Source organism: Syngnathus scovelli, chromosome 1, assembly GCF_024217435.2.
Source record: "Syngnathus scovelli strain Florida chromosome 1, RoL_Ssco_1.2, whole genome shotgun sequence".
Classification (NCBI taxonomy): Eukaryota; Metazoa; Chordata; class Actinopteri; order Syngnathiformes; family Syngnathidae; genus Syngnathus; species Syngnathus scovelli.
In genome coordinates, this window is record NC_090847.1 from 6,248,378 (window position 1) to 6,274,837 (window position 26,460).

General features: G+C 41.7%; 3 protein-coding genes and 1 long non-coding RNA gene across 6 annotated transcripts in view; 2 read left to right on the forward strand and 2 right to left on the reverse strand.

Moving 5' to 3' along the window:
* Positions 1-10,601, forward strand: part of nr3c1 (nuclear receptor subfamily 3, group C, member 1 (glucocorticoid receptor)) — a 51,162-nt gene extending 40,561 nt beyond the window's left edge. For 2 of the 3 annotated variants that reach the window (XM_049746938.1, XM_049746945.2), the window contains 7 exons: positions 2,924-3,087; positions 3,616-3,732; positions 3,805-4,086; positions 4,148-4,292; positions 4,362-4,492; positions 4,569-4,726; positions 4,897-8,441. In XM_049746938.1, the coding sequence (XP_049602895.1) occupies positions 2,924-3,087; positions 3,616-3,732; positions 3,805-4,086; positions 4,148-4,292; positions 4,362-4,492; positions 4,569-4,726; positions 4,897-5,049 (1,150 nt within the window). In that variant the 3' untranslated portion in view covers positions 5,050-8,441. Of the gene's footprint in view, positions 1-2,923; positions 3,088-3,615; positions 3,733-3,804; positions 4,087-4,147; positions 4,293-4,361; positions 4,493-4,568; positions 4,727-4,896; positions 8,442-9,538; positions 9,648-10,376; positions 10,481-10,568 lie in introns of those variants that run through there. The other variant, XR_011086535.1, reaches the window with a different exon arrangement.
* Positions 10,602-11,709: 1,108 nt separating this feature from the next.
* Positions 11,710-22,946, reverse strand: ndfip1 (Nedd4 family interacting protein 1). Its single transcript, XM_049747247.1, has 8 exons — positions 22,741-22,946; positions 21,252-21,345; positions 14,346-14,485; positions 14,195-14,282; positions 13,751-13,875; positions 13,607-13,673; positions 13,409-13,521; positions 11,710-13,158 (listed from the first exon to the last, which is right to left on the reverse strand). Exons 1-7 carry the CDS (start codon positions 22,939-22,941, stop codon positions 13,415-13,417), a joined length of 822 nt encoding a protein of 273 aa, XP_049603204.1. The 5' UTR covers positions 22,942-22,946; the 3' UTR covers positions 11,710-13,158; positions 13,409-13,414.
* Positions 15,978-19,755, forward strand: LOC125984964 (uncharacterized). Its single transcript, XR_007487172.2, has 2 exons — positions 15,978-18,746; positions 18,924-19,755. It is a non-coding gene; the product is annotated as an uncharacterized lncRNA (long non-coding RNA).
* A 229-nt stretch (positions 22,947-23,175) lies between the features above and the next one.
* Positions 23,176-26,253, reverse strand: gnpda1 (glucosamine-6-phosphate deaminase 1). The gene is made up of 6 exons (XM_049747234.1): positions 25,797-26,253; positions 25,563-25,664; positions 24,426-24,608; positions 24,150-24,334; positions 23,892-24,066; positions 23,176-23,436 (listed from the first exon to the last, which is right to left on the reverse strand). Exons 1-6 carry the CDS (start codon positions 25,918-25,920, stop codon positions 23,378-23,380), a joined length of 828 nt encoding a protein of 275 aa, XP_049603191.1. The 5' UTR covers positions 25,921-26,253; the 3' UTR covers positions 23,176-23,377.
* Positions 26,254-26,460: the final 207 nt, after the last annotated feature.

Sequence of the window (26,460 nt, forward strand, 5' to 3'; positions counted from 1 at the left end):
TTCCACGCTGATGTGTTTTGTTTGGTTTGGATCGGTTAAATTAACATCATAAACCTCTTTTGACAATAGAATGAGGAATGTCAATAAGTGCCACAAACTGTTTTGCTCAGTGGAAACGGAACCGAATCCAGACGTAGCAGTTGTTTGGATGCCGCAATACATATTGTTGTCTCAGAGCCCAGTATCCGCCTTAACAAATATTGCCTCTGCACTCCGAAATTAGAAGACATGCTCTTTTGCGTGTAAGAGTGATGCAGAGCGTGCAAAGCAGTTCCTAGTTCTATTTTGGTGGCTCTTAGCTCAGGGAAGGAGCACATCCTCCTGTGTCTGCTCCGCTCCCTTTTGCATGACACAAAAAGTATGTGAGAATCACAGCATGATGTATTGAGCTTGCCACTAAAGTCCTTCTCTGTGGTGAAGCAATGTAGGCGCATTTGTGGGTGAGGTTTTAAGTTGACATATTTTGAGGGTCGGTTTGAAAAGCATTTTTTTTATACGCTGGAATCCCTCAGTATGCTTAATAACCTTAATAATCTTCAGGGCTGCATCGACACAAGTTTGAAATTAATATCTGCAAGAAAATGCAAATCGCCAAATCAGCAAAGTCGTATTGAATATTACCCCAGTGACTTGCATTCCTCCCCCCACATGGTTTTGAGCTGCTATTTATGAGCGAGTCTTACATATACAATTTATGTGTCAACACATGTCATGACTCCAGGCGCTACCGATGTGCAAGTCGATCTGTAATCTGCCTCTGCCGCAGTAACGGCGGTTCCACAATAACTGAGAACTCATCCGGTCTTTGAATTTAAAAAAAACAAAAAAAACTCAAACATCGGGAAGAACGCTGTGGCTATTGAAGATACCCTCATAAATTGCAGTCATGCCCATTGTTGTTATTTCTTGGCTCAAATCCAAAAAAGATATCTGCTTTCAGCCATACTCTACATTATTTTAAAAATTGAGCCGCAATAATTCTCTTGGCAGATATCCATGTGTTGGCCTCACTCATCTACTCCCCCACTTGCAGATCAAGCAATGACCTTAATAGTTACATTGAGCAGGAGAGCGCTCACATCTAATAATAATAATAATAATGACAACAATAACAATAATAGCTTAAGTGATTGTAAAATGGTCTGCTCTATTGTATTGGGAAAATTGCTGCTTACACGTAGATACAAACACTCAATGCGCATAGAGGAGGAAGCTGTTAACCTACATGTAACCAGGAGATTATGAATTGTTAAGCTGGTCACTGGGCCACCAGTGTTTTTTTTCAAATGTAGTTTGTCTCCAAAGCCGCGCTGTTTAATCACACACTCACACAAACGTAAGCGACAGCTCTGGCTGAAGCGGCCTCTTTCGATGCTGCCGCGCTGGGCTATGAATGGTGAGCCAAAGTTAACTCCAAAAGAAGGCAGCAACTTCCTTTGATGGGGCGCACTCATTTCTTTACAACAATTGAGAAACACTATGTTCATCATTGACAACCCGGTTATAGCGCGTCCTTGTTTGCTCCAAGCAGGTTATTGCTACTCCCATTTGAGGATTACTGTAAAACAAAATGAAACAATGAGAATTATTTTTAGTATCTAATTAGACCAAATGATTTTGTCTTGCGAAAGGCTGCCAGGTTAATGATGACACACGATGCAAAATGGCCGTGGATGGGTTAACCAAACAAGCGTTGATGTTGCTGTTACAACTCTTTAATTTCCTCATCAATCTGCCTCAATTTTACCTGTGTTTTAAGATGTGTTTGGATTTCAATGAGCAGCTTAAAGCCTTGACAGGGAAGCTGTCCCAATGACACCACTCCATTGGGCCAATGAAAGGTGGAGTCATTTGCCATCCACACCCTGTGACATCACCCTCTTCACAGTGGATTTATTATTGGCCCCACTTTGTGTGTCACTCACTCAGTGTGGGCTCTGAGCTTTTTGTAAAACTTGTCTGCAGCGGCTCAAACCACAAGATCCTTCACACCGGTGCACGTTTGCTGCAATGGCTTTACCACTCACTAGATAATCAAAATTAAAGACGGATTAATTCAAATGATCCCCGGAGTATAAATGCCAAACCTCACCGTATGACTGTTTTTGAATCAAATAGTCCTTACAAAACGTGGAGCTTTGTGTGTTGTTCAAGTTGTTGCTCTGAAAGGAACCATGCTCGCTAATTAACTTGAATCCAACTAGCCCGAGCGCTTCTGTGACAGCCCTTGCTTTTTTTTTTTTTTTGCAGGCCACTGAATTCTTAGACTGTGAGGCCCTGTTGTTCCTTTTCACTAATCCCATCGTACTACACCCACCGACTGCCACGGTCTGGCCCCCATTCATCACGCGTGCACCCTTTACGTTGCGCAACTATGTAAACGTGGCTTAACGGCACACTGTGCATCCGCAGCAGATCTGCTCACGGCCCCTATTTTTTTTTTTTGTCAAGCTCAGAGTTAAGACCCAAAGATGCACAAACACAGATGATGGCAGCTCAAGCTTGAGATGGTCTTAATTGTCAATGAAGCCACTGGATTGGAAAGCGGGGTTGTGACCATGCATGCATTTACAGAGGTCAGGTGACCTCTTGTGGTGGTTTTGATGAACTGCATCTCAGGAGGCGGGACAATGTGCAAAATTTTATACCTGCCGTTTTAAAAATCAAGAAGCCGTTGTTTACTCGAAAAGATATGTGCGTCAATGAATTGCAAGGTGACCTTTAGTTTTAAATTTTGTGCATCAAATATGGATAAGCCTGCCATTGAAGTGACCATTACAATCGTGGACTGAATCCTCAAATGTAAGTTGTGGAATCAAACTTGTTTTTCCTGCGCATCAGATTTTTTTATTTATTTTTTGAATGCGAATAGAGTTGACAAGGCCGTCCTTCACTTCTCACGATCTGATTGTCTCACCCTCAGCTCGACTTCCCGACCGGAAGGCACCACGGCACCGTCGTCATCAACCCAGGGCAAGAGTGGCGCTCATAAAATCTGCTTGGTGTGCTCCGACGAGGCTTCCGGATGCCACTACGGTGTGCTTACATGTGGGAGCTGCAAGGTTTTCTTCAAAAGAGCAGTGGAAGGTGAAGCTGCCATGCCATACTTGCTATATATACACCATTGTTTGGGGACATTGTGATGGCAACGTATTACAATGAAAGAATACAAAATTTTCTCTGGCAAAAAATTATCAAAAGGTAAGTTTGCTATTATGAATCATTCAATGAGAAAGAAAGAACAAAAACGCGCAACACTTGTTTTTTGTTTTTTTTGAGGGAGGGGTTGTTTTTCTGCCATTAGTGTAAGTTCAAGAATATGAGATATGAAGTCAGTTATTAATTTACAAGAACTATGAAGCGCTGTTTCTCGCAGAGGATATGTTCCAGAGTTGCCTGCAACAGGTAAAAAATGTGTAAAATAAAGATCACATATTAATAGAAATAATAATTTGAGGGGCACAACTCTATATTCAGATGAACCTACACTTCTTAAAATCCCCTAAAATGCTTGCTAAAATTCGAAATGCATCTGCAATGGAACAGAGGTTGAGTTGACTGCAATTAGTTCTTGGAACTTTGTGCTAACATGGCACTTCTCCTGTTGCTTCTCAGGCCAACATAATTACTTGTGCGCTGGAAGAAACGACTGCATCATCGATAAAATCCGCAGGAAAAACTGCCCAGCCTGCCGCTTCCGCAAGTGTCTGATGGCGGGCATGAATCTCGAAGGTAGCGTACAGCCACACCCGTCGGGAGTCCGTTTATGATCCTCTTGACTTATATGCATTGACTCGTCTTCAGCACGCAAAACCAAGAAGAATAATCGCCTCAAAGGTGCCCAGACGAGCAACCCGCCCGAGCTGCTCCCCCCGAAGCCGGCCGAACCTCAGGCGATCGTACCCAAATGTATGCCGCAGCTGGCCCCCACAATGCTGTCCCTTCTCAAGGCCATCGAGCCGGACACCCTCTATGCGGGCTACGACAACACCCTCCCCGACACCCTCGCTCGTTTCCTCACCTCCCTCAACAGACTGGGCGGCCGGCAGCTCATCTCAGCCGTCAAGTGGGCCAAGGCTTTGCCAGGTGGGTTTCTCGGGCAAGGCTAACTTTTGTCGGTCTTCAATCGTGCTGTCGTCCCGCTCAGGTTTCCGGAACCTCCACCTCGACGACCAGATGACCCTGCTCCAGTGCTCGTGGCTCTTCCTTATGTCTTTTAGCCTGGGCTGGAGGTCTTACCAGCAGTGTAACGGCAGCATCCTCTTTTTTGCGCCGGACCTCATCATGAACGAGTATGTGCGGCAAACATTTGTCGCGCACTGCTCCCTCCCGCCTTGACTCTCGCTCTTTCCACTTTGAAGGGAACAAATGAAGTTGCCCTACATGGCCGAACAGTGCGAGCAAATGATGAGGATTGCCAGCGAGTTTGTCCGGCTGCAGGTTTCCCACGACGAGTATCTTTGCATGAAGGTCCTGCTGCTTCTCAGCACGGGTGAGTCTCTTGGTCCCGTCATGCTTTCCTTGCCGGCGGTCCACAGCGGTAAACGTCCAACTCCCTACTCCGGCAGTGCCAAAGGACGGCCTGAGGAGTCAGGCAGCTTTTGACGAGATCCGGATGTCATACATCAAGGAACTGGGGAAAGCCATTGTGAAACGAGAGGAGAACTCCAGCCAGAACTGGCAGCGTTTCTACCAGCTCACTAAGCTGCTGGACTCCATGCATGAGGTGAGAAATCACATAACATGGAAAAGTAACATGTTGTCATCTACATCCGTTCGGTTCAAGTGGAGACTTGGGATTTTTGGTTGCTTGCCAAACAGAAATGACTTGACTTCTGACTTGGTTTGGAAAAGTGATGTCAATTGATTGCCTGCGTGAACGTTGTGTGTGCGCAGATGGTCGGCGGGCTTCTCAACTTTTGCTTTTACACCTTTGTGAATAAATCACTGAGTGTGGAGTTCCCGGAAATGCTGGCCGAGATCATCAGCCACCAGCTTCCCAAAGTCAAGGCCGGGGGCGTCAAAGCTCTCCTTTTCCACCAGAAATGACCGTTAGTTCCCAAACGGACACCATGCCTTAACACCCGAGACCACCACAAACAACAGCATCACCTACTTTCACCCTAAAGAGTTGAAGTTAAAAGACTGAGAACGTCTTTGGGCGTGAACTGAGGTTTTTTAGGAATTTTCTTCAAAAATTGTCTTGTGGACGAAAGAACTTCACAACCATGTTGTCTCAGGTGACTCCCTTCAAATACACAACTAGATCTCACAGATTCTACACATGAATTATTCTATACACATTTGAATAGTCAGTTCAGATTTCCAGGTTGTAGTCACATGCGAACAAACTAAACTTGATGACTAATTAGGTTTTTGAAGTTATCATAGGAGGCTGTGACTAGGTAGCAACCCTCTGTAATGATCCGACTTGATTTTATGCTTTGATCCGGTTTGATATGAATAACAATGCCCGAGGATTGTTTTTTTTTTTTTGTTTGTTTTTTGTTTTTTTTTTTACATTAGACATGTATAGGATTACTCCACAAGCTGACCTCTTCAAGGTTTACACACATCGATTCATAAAGGGAAAAAAATGTGCCTTTGTTTTGTTGTTGCGTAAATAATCATCTCAGCTATCTCTCAACTATACCTGTCGGGGGCGTGCCTCTCCTCAGCCCATCGCAAGTTTACCCTGATTGTACTCCACGCAGTTACAACGCTTCCTTTTGACTGTGTTTTTCCCTGCTCCTTTGAGTGGATGGATCCGTGCGCATGTGCGTGAATAGTCCCCAGACCACACATGAAATTGCCCGAGTGCGACGCGAGCGCTTTGGACTCAGCTATAAATGCTTTAAGACTGTGAAGGGTGACTGACTGCGGCTTCTTTATAGATTTTAGCCTCCCTAATCTCAATTTGGCACCCCCCTACCTATATTCGCTCATTTATTTACTTTAACCTTGGAATCAATTTAACAGATTGTGATTTGCGTCAACCAATCAGAAGAGAGATCCTATTTTCATGCAGATTTGTAGCTTATTAGTGCATCCAAAGGGTGCGGCCATGATGGCGAGGATGTGATGGTGATCAATGTCGCCAACATAATCAGCTCGCAGTATTTTACGCAAAATGCCCACAAACACTTCTGATGTTAAACAATATTATCATTGAAGGGTTTGCATGTTTCCTCATCTAGTGGCTTTTTTACTTAACTTCAGCAGAATACGAGGCGAGGCGTCTTTTAATGTTAGGGCATAGAGACCTATTTTGCACTGTTGCTTTTTTATCATGTCAAATAATGGTTCTTATTTTTTTAATGGTTCTGCAATGTAACATGCATATTGCATAGTGTATAATAACTAGAATATTGTATATGGCAAATATTGGAATTTGCTATCTTTAGGACCGAAACAATTATGTCACTGCGATTGGCTGGCAACCAGTTCGGGTTGTCCCTCCCCTACTGCCCGATGACTGCTGGGATAGGCTCCAAGCACGCCCGCAATCCCCCGTGGGGACAAGCAGTACAGAAAAATGGATGGATGGACAATTATATCAAGTTTTTTTTTTTCCACTCAAAAGACGTTTTCAATTATTTTAATAATCGAGCCATACGTCGTCACATTAATGCGTCTCTTTAATCGTTCGCTGCCAATTGAAGATTTTACTCGCTTCTCAGTCCATCGACAGGATTAATTGCTGAAAAATCGTCTTTTAAAAGGTGACCAAAGTGCTGAAACAGCTTCTGATGCCGAGTTATGTTGAGGCCTGACACATCTCGAACAAGGCAGATACTCGCACCTGCTCACAAGAGAATGAATGGCAAGTCAAAAGTCTTCATTTCCACTTATGGCTATGGCTGTCATTAATAGAGCTGTCATTTAGTTGAACGGTTCCTTTTTCAGGTTGGCATGTTTAGATGATCTGCCATAAAAATTGGTGCACATTCTGGATTTTGTCTAATTCACGTTTGTCTAGCGCAGGGTTCGGGAACCTATGGCTCGCGAGCCAGACATGGCTCTTTTGGCGACGTTAAAAACGTTATTAAAAAGAATACATTAGTACACTCAAAAATCGTTGGTCTTAATTAAAATACATGCATTTAATTGTATTTAACCTATCGTTTTTTTTTTTTTTAAATGGTATGACTCTTACGGAAAATTATTTTTAAAAAATGGGGATTTACTGCTCTGTCCCCCAAAAAGGTTCCCGACCCCCGGTCTAGCATTTCTTGGAGTGGACAACTTACATGGAAATTAATTAGAGCAAAGGCCACTATTTGAGGAAATAATGCAGTTGTTAGTCACTTTCCCATCAGGTCACTTGATTCATACAATGCTTGCTTCCGTGGAAGGACAAATTCATTAAACACAAATGTGGAGGCGCCTATTACTAATGTCTGATCCAGGCTCAGGTGATTGTCTTCAACTTTTTTTTTTATTTACTTATTTTTTTAAAGTGTTTAGTCGTCAACTCTTTAATCCATACGTTTGCCTATCAGAAAAAGTCACATTTTTGCCATCTTTAAGGTTTACTTTCACATTCAGTGAACACAAATCTCTGCTGCTGCTCTTTTGAAATCACATACCTATAAATAGTATATTGATATACGTATATACAAATACTTTAAATACTAATAACGCACTTGCCTCGTCTTGTTTAGAAAGGTGGCTATCTTTCTTTCCTGTTCAACAAAATATGCAGTAGAAATGACAGATTAATTAATCACCACCACGTCACATATAAGCTATTTTCATACAGGCCAGATGTTCAGGAACACGTATACAGTAACAAACATGGATCAGACCACACACACACAAAGCCTATTTTAATGTTCAATTGACAACAAGGTGACCAAAGCACTTATTCTCCACACAAACTCGCCAAGTAACTTTTTGTTTGTGTGTGTGTGTGCGTGCGTGTGTGTTTGTAAAATGAAACATGACGGCTTCTGTGACATTGTGTTAAATTGTGTTAAACTGTAAGTCGAGTACACTAGAATAGGAGTCAAGTCTTTTTCACACCATCCGTAAAAGTCATCAGCCGGCTTGAACGGGAAAAGCTTTGCACTAGCCAACTGTTGTTTGGAAATCAATTTTGTACAAATTATATGCAGACGTTTGTAGACTTGTCAAGGGTGAATACGAGCTTTGTTTTCCTGTACATACACTATACATATAGATATACTATATATAAAGTATATACCGTGTAAAGACAAGGTGAACTTCTTTTCTTATACACTTGTTTTTGTTTCCGCTCCACTGTAATGCCACTCTTGCACCCCCCCCCCCCCCCAATTTCGCTTTGTATGTTATGTACCTCTCTTCCATCCTAATGTCCATGCTGATTTTTGCCAGATTTTTAAAAATGCAGTCATGTAGTTCTTTGTAAGTCACTGTTCAAGCACCAGTTTAGAAAAATAAAAGAGCTTTCCATCCTTGCAGGCGATTCTTGATTTGTGTTCCAACTGCCTATGCTAGACTGGCATAAGTTTAAAAGTATCCTCTTCATATATTAACCTTATTTCCACTATAATTTTTCTAACGTTTTTTGTTTGTTCTGGAATTACCCAAATGCGTTATGTGTGCCTTTATTGGCCAATAAGTAGACATGACTAATATATTAAATCACCTGACATGTAAAGAGAGTGTATAAAAGTAGTTCTTGCTTGCACTCAGTACTTTTTTCCTCGTTCTGGACCGCGGGGACTAGTGATGTGCATTCCAGTTCATTTAAGTGAACGGAATCTTTAGAATCAGATAACTCAAAGGATTCGTTCAAACGAATCGTCCCCCCACACACACACACACACTGATCCATTTTTTTTTTAACTTAAATAACACACAACTAAGCAATACACCAGACAAAAAACAATCACGTAATTACACGGTAATGTCGACAACGGCAACGCACACATTTTTCTCTATATTACAACATCCCGTGGGAACAACATATACATCAAACAATACAACTACACCCCCCCAAAGAAATTATTATATATAATAATAATGATAATAATTGGCTCAGGTAATTCACACATTTCTTTCTATAATACAACACCTACACACTGATCCATTGGCAACAGTCTCTCAACAACTGGAAAGGCAGGATTCGTGCCCTCACAGATCCGTTCTCGCGATGAACTGGAAATGCAAATCACTCACTGACTGACTCGTTCACTCTCAGATCCGTTCAGTTGGTGAAAGGGAAATGCAATTTACGACTTGTTCGTGAACGGGAAGTTACGTCATTGTCTTCTTTGTTTCGTTTTACGGCGAGGTGGCACCAGCTTCAATGCGCATTACTGACACTGGTTGAAGTCATATGAACTGGAAAAAAGAACGAATCACTTTAGGAAGTGATTCGCTCACTCTCGTTCACTGAAAAAAGAACTGTTCTTCTGCACGAATCGTTCACTCACAAGCCAACACTAGTGGGGACTCACTGGTCCGGGGCGGGCGTCCATCCCAAGTGTTTCCGCGCATGCACACTCAAAAGCATTTTTAGTTGACATTTCCGTTCCTCTGCTTGCTGAAGGATAACATCTGCATCCACCCGACTGTACTGCATGAGCGGCGGACATCACCTCCAGATTCTCCCCGACGGGACGGTCCACGGCCAGAGGGACACGGAGGTTTACAGTAGGGTGAGGCGTTAATGGACTCTATGTACATTACATATACCTGTAACATCCAACTGAAACCCTATACTAAAACAATATTGCATATTTTACTGCTTATTACAATTTGTTTTATTATTAAAAACGATTACACATGACATTATTTTAAATAAATATTTAAAGTAGCTTCATGTATGCAGTTATAAACCAATTTAAAACATCGCTGACAGCACGAGCCAAGACTGACTTGATAACTTAATAGTATTGCATTGGATTCCCTGCGAGCATTTTGACGTCTAATAGACATCTTTCGACTTCTTTATGCTACTATAGCTAGTGATATCATATAAAGCACACAGGGTTCCTGAAAAAGACAGGGTCATAACCAGTCAAGCAGTTTGTAAGGCAAAGTTAGTGATCTAATTACTGAACCCAACGTTATTTATAGAACACTTTCAAAACAGTACCTGCATACAAAATGATGACAAAGTACCAAATTGGAGAAAAAGTCATTTAATACAATACATTAACATTAAAACACACAAACAATGCAGACTCACACTGACTCGAAAGTGAAAAAATACAAATGTGTTTTAAGACGAGTTCATCAATTACGTATGCCAACTCGAAAATACTTTTGTGTAATGTAATGTGTTATGTTTTATTATTAATATCAGCTGTGATGGGCACCAGCGCGCCAACGGTTCAGACAATGGATTGATGGATGTATTTTTATTTTCTCAATATTTTTCTCAGCTTTTATGCAGCTCACGGCTGTGGCTCCAGGTGTGGTGGTGATCAAAGGCCAAAAATCAGAACGATATTTGGCCATAAACAAGGAGGGTCGCTTGTATGCTTCGGTAAGTCAATATGATTCCAGTTCATGTGTAATTACAGGATAACATTTGACTAATGATTTTTTTCATTCATTCGTATTATTTCTCTCAGCCTGTTGTAAATGATGAGTGTCACTTTCTGGAGAGGCTGGAGAAGAACAACTACAACACATACAAGTCCCAGAAGTATCAGGAGAAACGCTGATGTGGCGCTGAAGAGAAATGGGAAACCTGAGCTGGGTCCCCGAACTGACATTGGACGAAAGGCCATCTTCTTCCTCCCCCGCCGGCTGGATTGAAACATTCACCCAAATATGCTTATCAAAAATTGACCTGATCGAATGAAAACCTGTCATCTAGTAGCCGTTCTGTGAAGCTAACCATTCGACATTAACAGCAGTTTATTACTTTATAATTGTAATTACTTGTGTTCTTGCTGGCGGCTCGGTGGCGCACTGGGTAGCACGTCCGCCTCACAGTTAGGAGGGTGTGGGTTCGATTCCACCTCCGGCCCTCCCTGTGCGGAGTTTGCATGTTCTCCCCGGGCCCGCGTGGGTTTTCTCCGGGCACTCCGGTTTCCTCCCACATTCCAAAAACATGCTTGGTAGGCCGATTGAAGACTCCAAATTGTCCCTAGGTGTGAGTGTGAGTGCGATTGGTTGTCTGTCTCTGTGTGCCCTGCGATTGGCTGGCAACCAGTTCGGGGTGTCCCCCGCCTACTGCCCGATGACGGCTGGGATAGGCTCCAGCACGCCCGCGACCCCCGTGGGGACTAAGCGGTTCAGAAAATGGATGGATGGATGGATGGATGTGTTCTTGCTGTTCACTAACCAATACAACTGATTAATATTTAATACAAAGTATGTGACAGACACGCGAACCAGGTAGCTGCTCACAAAAACACCTTGGTCAGATATAGATGACGCATTATTTTTTAAAGTGTTCATATATTAAGACTATGTCCTGTATATGAAATAATTTCTTAAAATGTGTCGTGTGAAATGTCAATCTAATAAATAGACATTTACTAAAGAGTTTAGAAATATACTACGAATACTGCAGCAATCTTGCTGAATATACTGTTACCTGGTGGTCATTTTGTTAATTGCATAATACTCATTTTTAGTTCTCGTAACCTCTAACCTTATTCTGCCTAATTTGAAAGTGTTTTGGGAAAAGGGATAACGATTAAATATGCTGTATACCACAGTGCCTTTTTGTAGCCTTAGCCGACAGGAACTCAAGACCACTCATATCATCGTGACATTTATTGAACTAGGTCTTCCCTTCCGTACAGCGTCAGGACAACAAAGCCTCATAGATGTCACTCTACATCACTTTAAATGAGCATCAAATCTGTGACAGTGAAGTTGAAATAATTTCCATTTCAATTGAAGGTGAAATCATTAAGGCTAAAAACAAAACAGTTGTGTTTCAATGGAGAATCCTTCTGACATGCAAATCAGAATATTCATCAGACTTAAACTTGAGGTCAAAAGATGGTTCCTCAGTCAAAGTGCGCCGGCATATGACATTCTTTGATAAAGTTCTTGCGCTACCCACAGGATGCAAGCACCTTGGCCATGCTCATTTTCAATTACATGAAGATAAACGAGATCACAAGGTTAACAAAGTTGCATTGAGAGTCAAGTGCAGGCATCCAATAACAAAGTGGCAAATACTTCCCAGTTTGTTGTGATGCCATTAACAAATGACTCAGAAGATTAACTTTATTCATTTGCCATTGGGTGAGCCTAAATTTTGTTCTTTAACATCTCACACTGAATTTAAATCCATTTTGAAGACTAAAAATATTTAATCTGAATGGATAAACATCAAAATGGCCAATAACCACATGACACAAGGGTGCAATTTTGGATGCTGCACCTGAGTTGCACAAACTATGCATTACGAGCATGTACATTGAACCAGTGATTCCCAACCACTAATGTGCCACAGAAAACTAGACAATTCCACTAAACTGGTCTGAAAGATATTTATTTACCACAAATAATACATTCATCAGTCGATGCTAGTAACATATAGTGGCAAACAGAACAAGTAAATGCTCTTCCACTGGATGTCAGAAGCCACATTTAATCTGTACTTTTTTGTGACATTTTTCTGTTTTGGTGCCGTATGCCTTGGCTCAATAAAGGTTGGGAAACACTGCACTGTTGGGACATACATCCTGTGTCCCGGAAACTTTTGTCCACGTTACTTGGAGAGAGAAAAAATGCCCTGAATGAGTCACTTGGGGCAGGAGACAACACTGTTAACCCTCAAGCTAACAGTTGAGTGAGCTATGTGGGCGGAGCTGTCCAAGTGTGTGAACAGAGCCTACATAACAGTCACAATAAAACCATGAGGTGGCGCTATAAAGTGAGTGAGCTGCATGCTTATATGGCGCATGTTGAATCATGAAAACCTGTTGTGACTTCCAGCCTCTCCTTAGAGAGCAAGAGTCATGCTTGTAATTCTAGCAAAGCAATAATAAGGCATCACTTATTAAACGTTACACACAAGATGTAGCTAACATGCGTCGCTAATGACTGACTACACTGAGGGACGAGTACTGCTAACCGCTTTCTGAGAATACAATGGCAAACAAAATGTCGACTATTTCCTCAAATGGCTCATTCGCTACAGAGGCGTCTTGATTTCTGCGTCGTGTCATGTCCTTGGCCTCCACATCCGATCAGCTGAATTGAGAAAACAGTAATTATCACACAGGAATAATTTGTGTTTAATGAGGAAAAGTGATATTTCAACAACTTCTTCGTGTTAGAGGACATGTGGAAAATGTACTTTTGAGTTTCATACGCACATATACTGTCGCGAGAGTACAAACCGTAAACCGTGGTCTGGCGGGCTTTCCCATGAAGTGAGGATTTTTTTAGTTGTTCCGAAAATGTCGGTCTGCACTCCCGCCTGACTTCAAGACACACTCACCTCGGTCTAATAGATGAAGAGCACCCTTGTTCGGGGTAGACTGGCGTAGGTGGGATCAGCCAGCTTGCGCACTCGGGAGTAGTTGACAAAGCCTCTGACGAACAGCATGAAGCCTGCAATGCAAACATTGATAAAGCGTAGCTAGCATTTTCTCTAAAAGAAGAAAAAAAAACAGTTTTAAATTTAGTTTTTACTCACCCAAGGCCAGGAACACCCACCACAACCAGTACTGGCCATCAAAGTAGCCAGGGAAGTAGGTGGAAAACTACGAAAAGCAGCCCATTAACCAATCAAAACACGAGCTACAGTCAGCATACATAATTAATCCTAACTATTTCTCACCCTGACGATAAGAACCCATTTGATGAGGGACAGGCCAAACCCTGAAATGGCTCCGTATCGACCGGCAGCTGACGTGGTCAAACAGAAGGACAAGAAGAAGCCGATCCAGTTGAAGAGGAATGCCACTGAAAGACAAAAACACTTCAGAACTCTGACATTTTGTTTTGCTGTGAAAGATTGTGGAAGTTGACATGATTTGCTTTCGAGGGCCACATAAAAAGGTATGGGGGACCACGTCTGGCCCCTGGGCCTTGAGTATGACACCGGTGATCTTGCGCCTTCCTAAGAGTTCTAGTAGCATGCAGATGTTAACTTGGTCAGTTTTGTCTCACGTCATTTTGCCGTCAACAGACAATGCTGAAGTAGAATGAGGAGCTTCATTTAGACGCATTTGCCCTAATATCAAAGTCGTGCTTTGACGCCATCTTGAAGAAAGTTTCTTACTGAAGAAAGTGAGCATGAATATGCCATCATTGCCTATCCGCAGCTGGTCGGCATCCTCAAAGTCGTCTCGGGCCACAAATTCATCCTCCTGCAAGCAAATAGTTGATTAAGCGATGCAGCAGCGAACAAATGAGCGGAGCGAAGAAAGTACTGTGACTCTTCCGGTGACGAGGGGGACGGCAGCCTCCGCTTTGCTTCGCTCCGCTTCGTCGTAGGACGGCAAAGTGGTGGCCACGCTGTAGGACGGAGGGTTGGGGAATCTGCCGCTATCTTCCTTATATTCAAAGAAAGCTGGCAAGGAGAAAGCTCTTTTGTCATGAAACTGTTCATTTTGCTGAAAGTATGCATTTAACAGTCATGAGGAGAAGCAGTTCAGTAAATGGATGGATTGCTGGAACTTATTCTTACGTCGCAAACTAGCATCGCTCATAACCTCAAAGCATCTTATTAGCCGCAATCGAGGACCTTCTGTAAATGGTAATTTACTAAAAGCAGAGCAGAGAGGAAAAGGGGGTGTTAGGGTTTTCAGGTTAGTTTGATCCTATGATTACGTTGGAATGTAGACTGTAATGATTAAATCAATCACGTCTGGCCCTCACAATGTAATAATTAAATCAATCACGTCTGGCCCTCACAATGCAGAGTCTGTTTCCCACAATAGTGTAAAACACCCCCTGCTCTGATCTTATCAGAGGCCGGGGGTTCACCAAACCTGTCCACTCCCACCCCCACTTTGTTCCTCCTAATAAATATGCCCTTGCAGGAAGGAGAGTTCAGACTTCATTCGATAATCGCTGTTCAGACAGCGACGAATGGACTCTCCACCTGCAGGTGTCTAAAAGAACTTGCTTGTCTCCTGTTTCGTTCTTGCAAAATAAGTTGGAGTGAGCAAATCTCTAACATTTTGGTGCCGAAACCCGGGATCCTCATACCCACCATCTGACCGGCGAAGGAGGACGTGCTGCATTGTCGACAAGCCAGCGTCCATTAGGAGGACCTGGAAAAGAAAGTCCTGGGAAGAGAATTCTTCGCTGGGCCAGCATCTTAGGTCTGCCTTCGTCTGACAGAGGTGGATTGACGGGATCCGGCGGTGCAACGAACCAGGGGACAAGTAAGTTAAAGCGCTAAAGATACGGCTTTGGTTTGTCCGAGCTATGAGATACGGCTTTGGTTTGTCCGAGCTATGAGATACGGCTTTGGTTTGTCCGAGCTATGAGATACGGCTTTGGTTTGTCCGAGCTATGAGATACGGCTTTGGTTTGTCCGAGCTATGAGATTCGGCTTTGGTTTATCCGAGCTATGAGATACGGCTTTGGTTTGTCCGAGCCATGAGGCCTAAAAAAGCGCTGGAGTTAGTGTGATTGAGTGTGTGACTGGTAGGATAAAATGACTAAAAAGCAGTTCTAGCGTTGATAAAACAGGCTAGTAATTTGTTGAAAGGTCAATTTAAACCTGCATTGAGGATCCTCAAAGAAAAAAAAATTGAAAAAATTGTAAAACCTTAAGCTACTAAAATTAAGATGGGAAATAAGAACGGTAAATCTCTTGCTCTGCTCTTCTTTAAAACGAGAAGTTCATGGCAAGTAGATTTCTTAATTGTATGCAATACATGCTGAAGTGGAAGAAAATGTATGGAGTAAAGATAAAAATGAGAGGAAAAAGAAATCTGTTTGCAAGCAGAAACTAATCCACACTAGTGCATGTTAAGTGTCGAGCCCACATGAGAAATTTGAAGAAAAAAAATGACAGAACATGCTTTCAAGAATTGGAAGAAGCTAAATTGTGAATTTAAGATTTTGCAATGCTACATTTAATAGGAATAATTGATTGGTTGTGTTATAAGATTATACAAAATTCTAAATGCAAGCTAAATCTGAGAGATTGAGTTCTTCAAATTTAAAAACAAAGAAAAAAATTCAGATTAATTTGCCAATTGTTTGTTGTAGTTAAGTTTTTTTGAATTGGTGGATTGCTCTACCAGGAAACCTAAGTTGGAAATGATATATGAATGTTGTGTGGTGAGCTTGGATGAATTGGGACCAATGTGATAGAAAGACTCCTTTTTGGAGACTGCGTGTGAGATGCAAATGAACATTGATGAATGATAGCCTGAATGAAAAGAAATTACAGGTTGAATGGTTGAAGTTGTTGGCAACTACTATGGAAAATTAGTAGAGCGACTTTGATGAAAGAATGATTTTGAGCAGGTTGAATGTTAGAAAGAAACACGTAGCTTTTGGATTGATAATTAACTAGAAAAAAAACTGGAGAACCAGTAACACATGTAGAAGATGTGTGAACTGAGAAATTGAGAAGCGTTTTGGAAAGAAAGTCAAATTAAATGATGATGGAATCGTATGTAGTAAAGAACGCATTCTCCCAAAAAGTTTGTCAAGGTGTGAGGCATGGGCGTTGCCAAGCCTCAGAAGGGGGGGAGTGAGTAGGACTAGGACAGATAGTGGAAGATAGTAATAATACAACACTTTATGACAATGAATTTTAGAATACATTTGGTGTTATATTGTGGTAAATTTTTTGTTCTGGTGTAGATAGTTTAGCAACACGAGAGATTTAGAGGTTCAAAAGAAAGACAGTTAAAAGAAAACATTTTTGATTTGGACAATTGCAGGCTAACAGGAACATGAGAAAGATAAGAACTACGAGGTGGGATCCAATTTCATTGGGGAGATTGAGAATTCACAGCACCATACTCTAAGTCACATTTCTGAGCAAGCATGACAATAACATGTGATAGGTCAAGACATACAGATCAGGGCTTGATGTGGAAAGCAGACCTCGATGAGTTGATTTTCAATAATGATACTGAAGACAACATACTGTCCGATTAAATTGGAACTATAGATAGATAAAATGTAGCTCAAAAAATAGGATGAGTTGCAGGATTTACGATATAAAAACGAGACCTCTGTTATTAGGAGAATTTGAAGTTTGGTAAACAAACATTACCAGCAAATTGATGGAAGCAGCTACATTTGGAGATAGTCTTACAAGTGTTCAAACCAGCCTGTCATTCTCAGTGTCAGGGCCCCTGAAACCCAATCCGAGTCTTCGCCTGCAGCCGTGAACAACCACAAAATGGTGCCTGGCTCTGAAGCACCTTTGACCTTTGGCGAAGGACAAGAAAAGACTGCTGTTGTGCTTGGAGGAGGACAAGTACACTCCGGAGGACAGACAACATCCTCGGGGACGAGAAAAGACAGTGAAAAGCGGAGGAACTCACAATGATGAAAATTGACTCATTTGAACAATGGACTCATTCAAGAGTGATGGATGGGGTCGCTCTGAAGCAACAACAAAAGAACACCAACTTGATAGGGTGAAGTGCGGCAAAAAGATATGGACTTGGAGTGTCTGACAACCAAATCGCACTCCTTGCTACGGCGTTCCCAAATTTGGTGAAGCTTGGTTCAAAGTGGAAGGGAGGTTCATTGTGCACTGAGTTTGACAGAACTGAGGAGATTTGATAAATAAATAAATAAAAATTTGAAAAATACGTAGGGTTACAGATTATAATCAGAGATTGAACGGATTTGGATAAAACAAATAGACTAAAACGGTAGGAAACAAGAGCAAGATCTTATATTTTGGCTCATCAAGCTTAAGACGTAGAGGTCGAGTTATATAAATTTTAGAACAGGACATTTGGCAGTCAGGAGGAAGCTAGGTTGCTCAATGTACCTACTCAATACAATAGTAAGGTTTTTTATACCACAGTGGAGGTTGGATGGTCAGAAAGTTAGGTACGTTCAATTTTTGACATTCACACAGTCATGCATAGGAGCCACACGGCGACAGTTAACAAGACAATGACTGCAATAGGGGCCACCTACGACTGCACCGACATGAAAAAGTAGAAGTGAGAGAGCAGAGTATGGGATTATATGCTAAAACGTCTGCTATACAGTTACCGATAGGAGATTCTATCAAGAGAAGCTACATGAGAGATGGATTAGAATCTCTTTGTCTGCGTGGGTGCGTGTGCGTGTGTGTGTGTGTGTTCACACCCTGTGTGGGTGCGAGCGTGTGAGGAGAAAGAAGGCATGGGTAAGACAATCTCTTTTAAACCAGGAGGCAATAAATGGGAACGCCCCTGTCATAAATAGTTTTTGGTTAAAGGGAATCATTAGGAAGTGTTCAAACTCTTCCCGCAAACATTCCTATTTGCCAGTTAAATGGGCACTACAATTGACTACGAGAGTTGCAAACAACAGATGAAGAGCAGTCCTTGGCAGATTATATGATCAGGACGCTCAAACTGTGTCAAAGACAAATTTACTGCCGCTTGATCTTTCCTCCTCACAGGTCGACAACCCCATCAATCCAGGAGACTGGGTCTACATCGAGGTCATTAAAGGAAGGAACTGGGCCAGCCACGACGGGAGGGAGCATTCCAAGTCTTGCTGACTACACATGTTGCACCCAAGGTTGCAGGACCCACAAATGCATTAACGACGACTGCTCTCCAGGAGGAAACTGGATGGGAGCTTTGGACATCACCGCTGTGTGCCAGGATGAGAGAGCCGTTTTCAAGGTGTAAGGGCTCCAACCAACATGGCTACACCATCGAATGGAACATACTTCATACAGAATGGCTGGTGGCTTTGTGGTCACAAGGTTTATCCGATGCTGCCCGCCAACTGGACAGGAGTGTGTGCACCAGTGTGGGTGACAGACCACACCTACAGGATATGACACCATTTGTTGACAGGAGCACGTAACTCTACTGGACGTCGACGCAGAGCAGTTACAACCTTTGACCCTCATGACCCTGTCTGGGGTGTGAACGTTCCAGAGGACCATAAAGTATGGTCTGCCGGAGACAAAGTTGTCCTTGCGCTCTTCCCTCAGATTGGGGTTGGGAAACTATCGCTTTCATCGAGACACTGAACTATCGTTTTCAATCCTTTGTGAATCTCTCGCTGCAAGTCAACGATGGACAAAATAGAGAGATTCAGGCTATCAGACTGATGGTCTTGCAAAACAGGATGGTTCTGGACTTGTTGACGGCAGCACAAGGTGGTGTGTGCCACATCATTGGGACTTCCTGTTGCACATACATACCAGGAGAAAATGACACCCACATCAACGACGCCATGAATTCACTGAAGAACTTACAGCAGGCCATGTCTAATGACAAGGTCCCACATCAGTTTGATTTCTTTTCGTGGTTTTTCTCTGGCAACTGGTGGCAACTGCTTTTGAAATTGCTGTCTCCTGTGCTTGTTGTGCTGGTGGTGTTGTGCTCGTTTACGACCTGCGTTATCCCATGTTTGAAGTCTGCTGTGTCGAAGTTTGTGTCCTCTACTGTAGCCCAAGTTCATATACAACTTCTTAGAGATGACGGATGTGATGACGATAATGACACGTGGATTGCGTAGATGCTGTTCTGTTGAGCATGTTTTACAGAAACTTGATGATTTGACCATCGAAAATGCTTCGCAAGTGATGGATACAATGATGTACTGTTTCTATGTTTTTCTTTTTATTTTTTGTTATTCATAGCATTCTGGCCGCCTGTGGCGACGGGGCCGTGTAAGAATTTTCCTGCTAATAACATCTGGCCAGCAGGTTTTTCGCTTACACAATAAGTTTGATCTGGGGTGTTGAGGTAATGCCTCATCTTCACTGGAAAGTGTTGCTATCATTGTTTGTTGTTTTTATTTTTACCATTCTACTTTCTTCATTATACGTATATATGTTTTTTTTCTTGCTTATCGTTGCTGTTTGGGGTGGCATAATCATATGATAAATCAGGAGGGAGATGTTAGGGTTTTCAGGTTAGTTTGATCCTATGATTACGTTGGAATGTAGACTGTAATGATTAAATCAATCACGTCTGGCCCTCACAATGTAATAATTAAATCAATCACGTCTGGCCCTCACAATGCAGAGTCTGTTTCCCACAATAGTGTAAAACACCCCCTGCTCTGATCTTATCAGAGGCCGGGGGTTCACCAAACCTGTCCACTCCCACCCCCACTTTGTTCCTCCTAATAAATATGCCCTTGCAGGAAGGAGAGTTCAGACTTCATTCGATAATCGCTGTTCAGACAGCGACGAATGGACTCTCCACCTGCAGGTGTCTAAAAGAACTTGCTTGTCTCCTGTTTCGTTCTTGCAAAATAAGTTGGAGTGAGCAAATCTCTAACAGGGGGGGGGGGGGGGGAAGGTATACATTAGAGTGAAATGCATCCATTACTGTTAATGGTCCATTCCATTCAAGGCAAGACTTTCATGTGGCTGTCATCCAGCGGCCGCCTTTGTGTTTTGCCCAAACACAACGGAGTATGGTCTGTCCACCAATTCCAATACTGGTGGAGATTTGGCATCCATTTTTCGCACATTAATCACAGTAAGAAAAATTCAAGTGGATGTGAACAAATATTTGTCCTTGAGAAAGAAGATGGATGGATGGATGGATGGATGGATGGATGGATGGATGGATGGATGGATGGATGGATGGATGGATGGATGGATGGATGGATGGATGGATGGATGGATGGATGGATGGATGGATGGATGGATGGATGGATGGATGGATGGATGGATGGATGGATGGATGGATGGATGGATGGATGGATGGATGGATGGATGACTAATTCCTATTGTATAGGTGAAACAAAGTTTTAATATCAAGGACAATGCACTAAATTTTAGTAGTTCAATTCAAAATGGGAACCTCAAAAACAGTCTTTTTAAAGATTCAGCACACACACGCACGCACGCACGCACGCGCGCACACACACACACACACACACACACACACACACACACAGAAAAATATGTTTTTGTTTCCCTCAAATTATAACAATTACAATTTACACCTAAATAACATGAAAAACAATTAAACACCGAAATCAGACATGAATTGGCCTACACGCAGCAATTTCAATGCAAGTGTTAAGTAAATCGGCACAATATCAGAAATCTACTCTGAATTGAACTGTTCCACAATAGCATGATTAATTGAGTCGCACCCGTACCAACTTGGAGGTCTACTATACGTATGAGATGAGGCAGATGAAAGCTCCCGAACCTGCATTAGCTGCTGCGACGCTGGTGTAGGGCGGTGGCGCATCCTGGGAAGGATCCTCTTCGGATGTCGGGAGCGGCTCTTCCTCGTTCACCAGCTGAGTGATAAGGAACAACGTGTCAATACCAAACCCCGCTTTGGGCCAAAGCTCCACATGCTGATGAAGAGGAATGCGTCAAATATCGATCAACAGGATAATGACCAAATCAATATTTAAAGTGCATAATGTTCATTTGTTTCAACTGAAACAAGTATAAGGAAAATTATTTTACTTATAATCGTGACATTTGAATAGATAATGGATAAGATGATCAATGACAAATTTTAATCAGAGGTGGATTTATGTGCCACTAAAGGTATTTTTGACTCATTATCTACTTTTTTCTAGCACATCATGTTTTTGAGAGGTTTTACCTGTAAAAGCGCAATATAGATTTTGTCTATAGCTATGATGTTTCATAAAATAGTCCACTTGTTGCTAAACCTAACTCTTAATTCATAAATGCTACTTAAACTGTATTACATCTTATATAGTTATTGCATCATTATGAACACCTGATGCGCTAGAGAAAAAAATTGGGCAGATTCTAAATCAGCACAAACAAATTCATCTATAAAAATTAACTAGAATTTCTAATTATAATATGTAATGATTTGTTGACCAGAGTTAATTTCATCAACTAAATTTGAGGACAAACATTGCATGAACACACAAACGCCCGGTTGACATGTTAATGGTGCTCAACCAATTAAGCGGCTGGCTCATTTAATCAAATGTAATTAGAACTTTAGAAATTGGCCAATTGTCTTAGTTGTTTTTATCTTGTTGCTCTTTCTTGGTTACTTACACAATTGCACATTACAACACAAGATAAACATGATGAAATGCAAACAAAGGGCAGTGTTTCTCATCTAAAATCTAGCTAGTGAAGGACAATGTACTGCAAAACTGTCAAATGTTCTGCCTGCATTTCATATCATTACTGTTGTAAGACTGAAGGAACAAAACTTGGTAATGTTATCAATTTCTATATTTGAATTAATCTACCGATGAATGTGTTTTCTGTGAATCAGATTTATTCTTCCAAATGTCATAATTGGCCCAAAAATATAAAATAAATCCATATTAGTCAGGCCCCACTTCGCTCAATGGTAATGATTGATATGGTTGCAAGATGTTATGCTCTTAAATCAGTGTAGTTTGTATTCTATGACATTGTTGATGAATGACATTTCAAGTTGTTTCTTTGGAAAATAACACTGGGTTGTGGTTAGCGAGACGCAGCTAATGCTAACTGACGCATGATGGTGCTAATATGTAGTCAAATGCGCTTGATACACGGATCGTGATGCGTTTCAAGTGTTTTGTGCACAATCCAATAGAAGCGAAACATTATCAAATGCGACGCGTTTCTTATCGCTAATGACAGGCTAAGCTAGCGGGAACAAATATCAGGCTAGCGTCGGTTGATTATGCTGAGCTAGACTTTACCTCTTGATATCTGACGTTGCTGTTTTGCTCAGCCATCGTAAACGCCTTGTGTTGATTAAAATAACCTCTTCCGAACCAGGAGGGCAAAATACGTTGAAGAAGAACGGCCCTCGCCGATGAACGAGGGGCTGTTACGCTGCCTTTAATCGGCCACCTTTTTCCTTCATGAGCGCCTCCAACTCGGTCTGATGATGCCTTCATGGCTTTCGGAAAATTTGCGATCGATTGTTGTCACGTCACAGATAATCGAATTTAGCACAAATCTGGAAACAAACTCAACATCACAAGTTGCATTGTCTGATATTCAAAATAGTAGGCAGCCTGAGGTTATCAACTGGAGTTGTATAAACCATCTCCTCATTTTTTTTCCTGTACAGTCCAGATAATGAAGAGTTCCTGGTGTAACTAAAGGTAACACGAGTTGAGGGACAAGAAGATTGTGAATCATTTTATTATAAATGTGCAACAGCAGTAATAACCAATGTCATTTTATTATAAATGTGCAACAGCAGTAACAACCAATGATTTGTTTCCCCAGTCACGCCCCATGCTTTACTGCTAAAATACATGAATTATTGGAACGTTTTTTTCTTTGTTTTTTTTTAATGCATGATCCCAAAAATTGTACAAAGCATCCTTATGTCTTGGACTCTACATCGGGTAATTCTACCAGCTTGTTGTGCACATACATCATCCCTACAGGAGAGAAAAACAAAAGAAGAATAAGCACTTTGAAATTCATATTGACTGATGTTGTACATAGGCATATTGCTGCCCACATAAAAAAATGTTTCAAGGGCTCATTGTATCACAAATCAGAATATGGATTTTATGACCAAGTTTTATTGTCTAGTTACTTTACACCCAGATTGTACTTTATACTTGGCTCAAGTTATTGAGCACTGTTGATGGAGCACCGTTGATAAGATTCTAATCAGTAACCGTACTCAAAGGGGGATTTTGACGAACACCCTTCTTGAGCTAAGTGTTGTTCCTCATTTATCGGCGTGAGCCCTCCATATATACAAGCGTCATAAATTCCACAAAAGCATAAAAAAGATTGCTATAACAACTTTTCATATGATTCCATATTCAGATGTGAATATTGTCTGGCAGCAATACACTTAGGCAACGGTATGATTAAATATCACCTTTAAAATATTTCACAGTCTTAACCCTCAGTTCCAGCGTGGCGTCTTCATCACACACAAAAACAGTTTGTGGGTGCTGCTGGAATGCAGACACGGTCCACATGTGGTTCACGCCTTCTTCGATGGCTTTGTACAAAGCAAAAGCCTTGTGAGCTCCAGTGATAAGAATCATCACCTGTGGAGCAAAGCAAACATATCTTGTCTTCTTGCATTTTAGCGAGATATTAAGGATGTGTTGACACCCTTCTTGGATCTAACCTCCTTTGCATCCATGACGGTGCCCACTCCAACGGTCAGGGCCATGGTGGGCACTTTGCTGAGGTCTCCATCAAAGAATCTTGCATTGGCCACAATGGTGTCCCTTGCCAAAGTCTTCACCCTGGTCCTCGACACCAAGCTTGAGCCCGGCTCGTTAAAGGCGATGTGGCCATCCGGCCCGATTCCTGAGGTGACGGAATGATTGTGTGATGTGACATGATGTCATGATGTGATCTGTCGTAAACACACGGTCTTAATCTGAGCTTGGCTCGATACCTCCGACAAACAGCTCGATGCCCCCGGCCGCTGTTATTTTCTTCTCGAAGGCGTCACACTCTGCTTGCAAGTCTGGAGCGTTGCCATCAAGGATGTGCGTGTTCTGGGCTCGTATGTCGACGTGCTTGAAGAAGTTATTCCACATGAAGGAATGGTAGCTCTCGGGGTGATCTCTGGGAAGTCCTGCATTTGGGGGGTTTCAGCAAATCACATTAAAATAATTGATTTACATCTTCCATCACATCCCGGAGCACCCCTGCAATAAGCGAAATCTGCAATATGGAAATATTCTATTTGAATGCTCCTAGGCATGTGTTTTATATGTACGTTATAAAACTACCCCGTGACTCTGAATAGGATAAGCACTGTTAAAAATGAATGGATGGACGGACGGATTATAAAACTAATCTACAGACTCTGCATTCTGTAGCCATAAAAACCAGGACTGAAGAGGCTTTGTACTCCTTGCATGTGTTATCATTTTGGATTTGTGTTTGACTGTTTGTCCCATTCAATAATGGCTTGAAAGTTCATCAGCAACTGTGGTTCACCTTTGTGTTTTACTTAACTCGAGTTGAAGCATATTTGTTTTTGGCTCACAAGACAAAAAAAAAAATAACTGAAGTTTGGGCGGTCGTAAGTCAAGGCACTACTGTCAATGCACTAGCAGCATATTTCTGAAAATATGTCTGTGAAAGGCATTTTGCACTTCTGCTGCACTGTTGCATAACAGTGGGGCTAATTTAGCTACTCAATGAATCTGCAGCTATGCTGTCTGAAGTTCCAAAGCAAGAGTCACTTTTGAGCAAGCATATGAAATGCAGAACCCTCAAGTTGAAATGCTTTCAATGTCTTTCTGAGGACTTGCATTAATTAGTTCCATAAGCTCTTGACCCAGAAGTATTTGGGGGCTGAGTGGGCTGAGTGAATTTCAACTGGAAGAATTTTGGTCCACAAAGCATGTTTTCGTTCTTCATCCTTGGGGTACACTGACAAAAACCGAGTCACAAACGTTAAGACAATTGGTAATTGCTGTAAATTGTGTCAATGTATGTAAATTTATTAACAATGTAAAATTATATGTGTGTTTTTGAGGGGGAGGGCACAATTTGTTTCTATTTAAGAGTGATAACTTACCCACATATTCATCCATGTTGAACGTCTTGACATACTGGAAAGAGATTACTCCTTTCTTGTAATACTCAATCAGTTTCTTGTAACAGCCTAAGGGAGTGCTTCCTGAAAAAAGCAAAGAAAAAAAAACGCTTGGGCTGCTCACTGGTTTTATAACCCCCTCTCACAAAAAAAACCCCACATACATCTTGAATGTCGAATTTAAAAAATAGCGAGGTTAGGAATGAAGATACTCACCAGTAGGAAGGCCAAGAGTGAAATAGCGGTCTGGGCCAGGTTTGAAAAGTAAAATCTTATTTCTGATGTACTTTGCAGCCCACTCGCTTGACGCTTCGTAGTCATTAAGGATAATCAGTTTCATTTTCCCGTTTGTAAAAAAAATGGAAAAAAAAATAAGAAAAATAAAAACCAGATACTAAAGCTAACCTGGACGGAACTAAGGACAAAACACACCTACAACAGACTTTAGACTCATCAAAGCGTAAACCAATCCAGTATGTACGTTCCAAATACGATTGCTATTGTATATGCTATTAAACGAGTTACAAAAGAAGATGCATACAACTTTCAAAACACACTAAAGAAAAAAACTTTATCTATTGTACTGTCACTAAAGATCGTAAAGAAAACAGTTGCGGCGGATTGCAACTGCCTCAGTGTGTACCATTTGTCTGATCATGTGATGTGCGCAGTGGCGGATGGATAAGGAACTTGCAGCGGAAATTGCGTAATCATAGAGACGTTCATATTTTTGTAAAATTGACGTGCGTACTTTCAGAAAAAGGTTTGTCATCCGAGCAAATTTAAACCTCGATGTGCTTAAGTGCTTCGACATTATTTTACGTTATAATTAGTAACTACTGATGTGCAGAAAGCCTAGTGAAACCGTCAGATATGTTTC

What these genes read in the sequence shown, in the direction of transcription:
- gnpda1 (XM_049747234.1), bottom strand. Translation starts at nt 25,920, where the DNA reads ATGAAACTGATTATCCTTAATGACTACGAAGCGTCAAGCGAGTGGGCT. An exon ending in CAACATGGATGAATATGTGG is followed by an intron (nt 24,609 to 25,562) that starts GTAAGTTATCAC and finishes CCCCAAATGCAG; the next exon opens with GACTTCCCAGAGATCACCCC. An exon ending in CCGTCATGGATGCAAAGGAG is followed by an intron (nt 24,067 to 24,149) that starts GTTAGATCCAAG and finishes TTTGCTCCACAG; the next exon opens with GTGATGATTCTTATCACTGG.
- ndfip1 (XM_049747247.1), bottom strand. Translation starts at nt 22,941, where the DNA reads ATGAAGGCATCATCAGACCGAGTTGGAGGCGCTCATGAAGGAAAAAGG. An exon ending in CGTCGCAGCAGCTAATGCAG is followed by an intron (nt 14,486 to 21,251) that starts GTTCGGGAGCTT and finishes TCTCCTTGCCAG; the next exon opens with CTTTCTTTGAATATAAGGAA. An exon ending in TCGTCACCGGAAGAGTCACA is followed by an intron (nt 14,283 to 14,345) that starts GTACTTTCTTCG and finishes ATTTGCTTGCAG; the next exon opens with GAGGATGAATTTGTGGCCCG.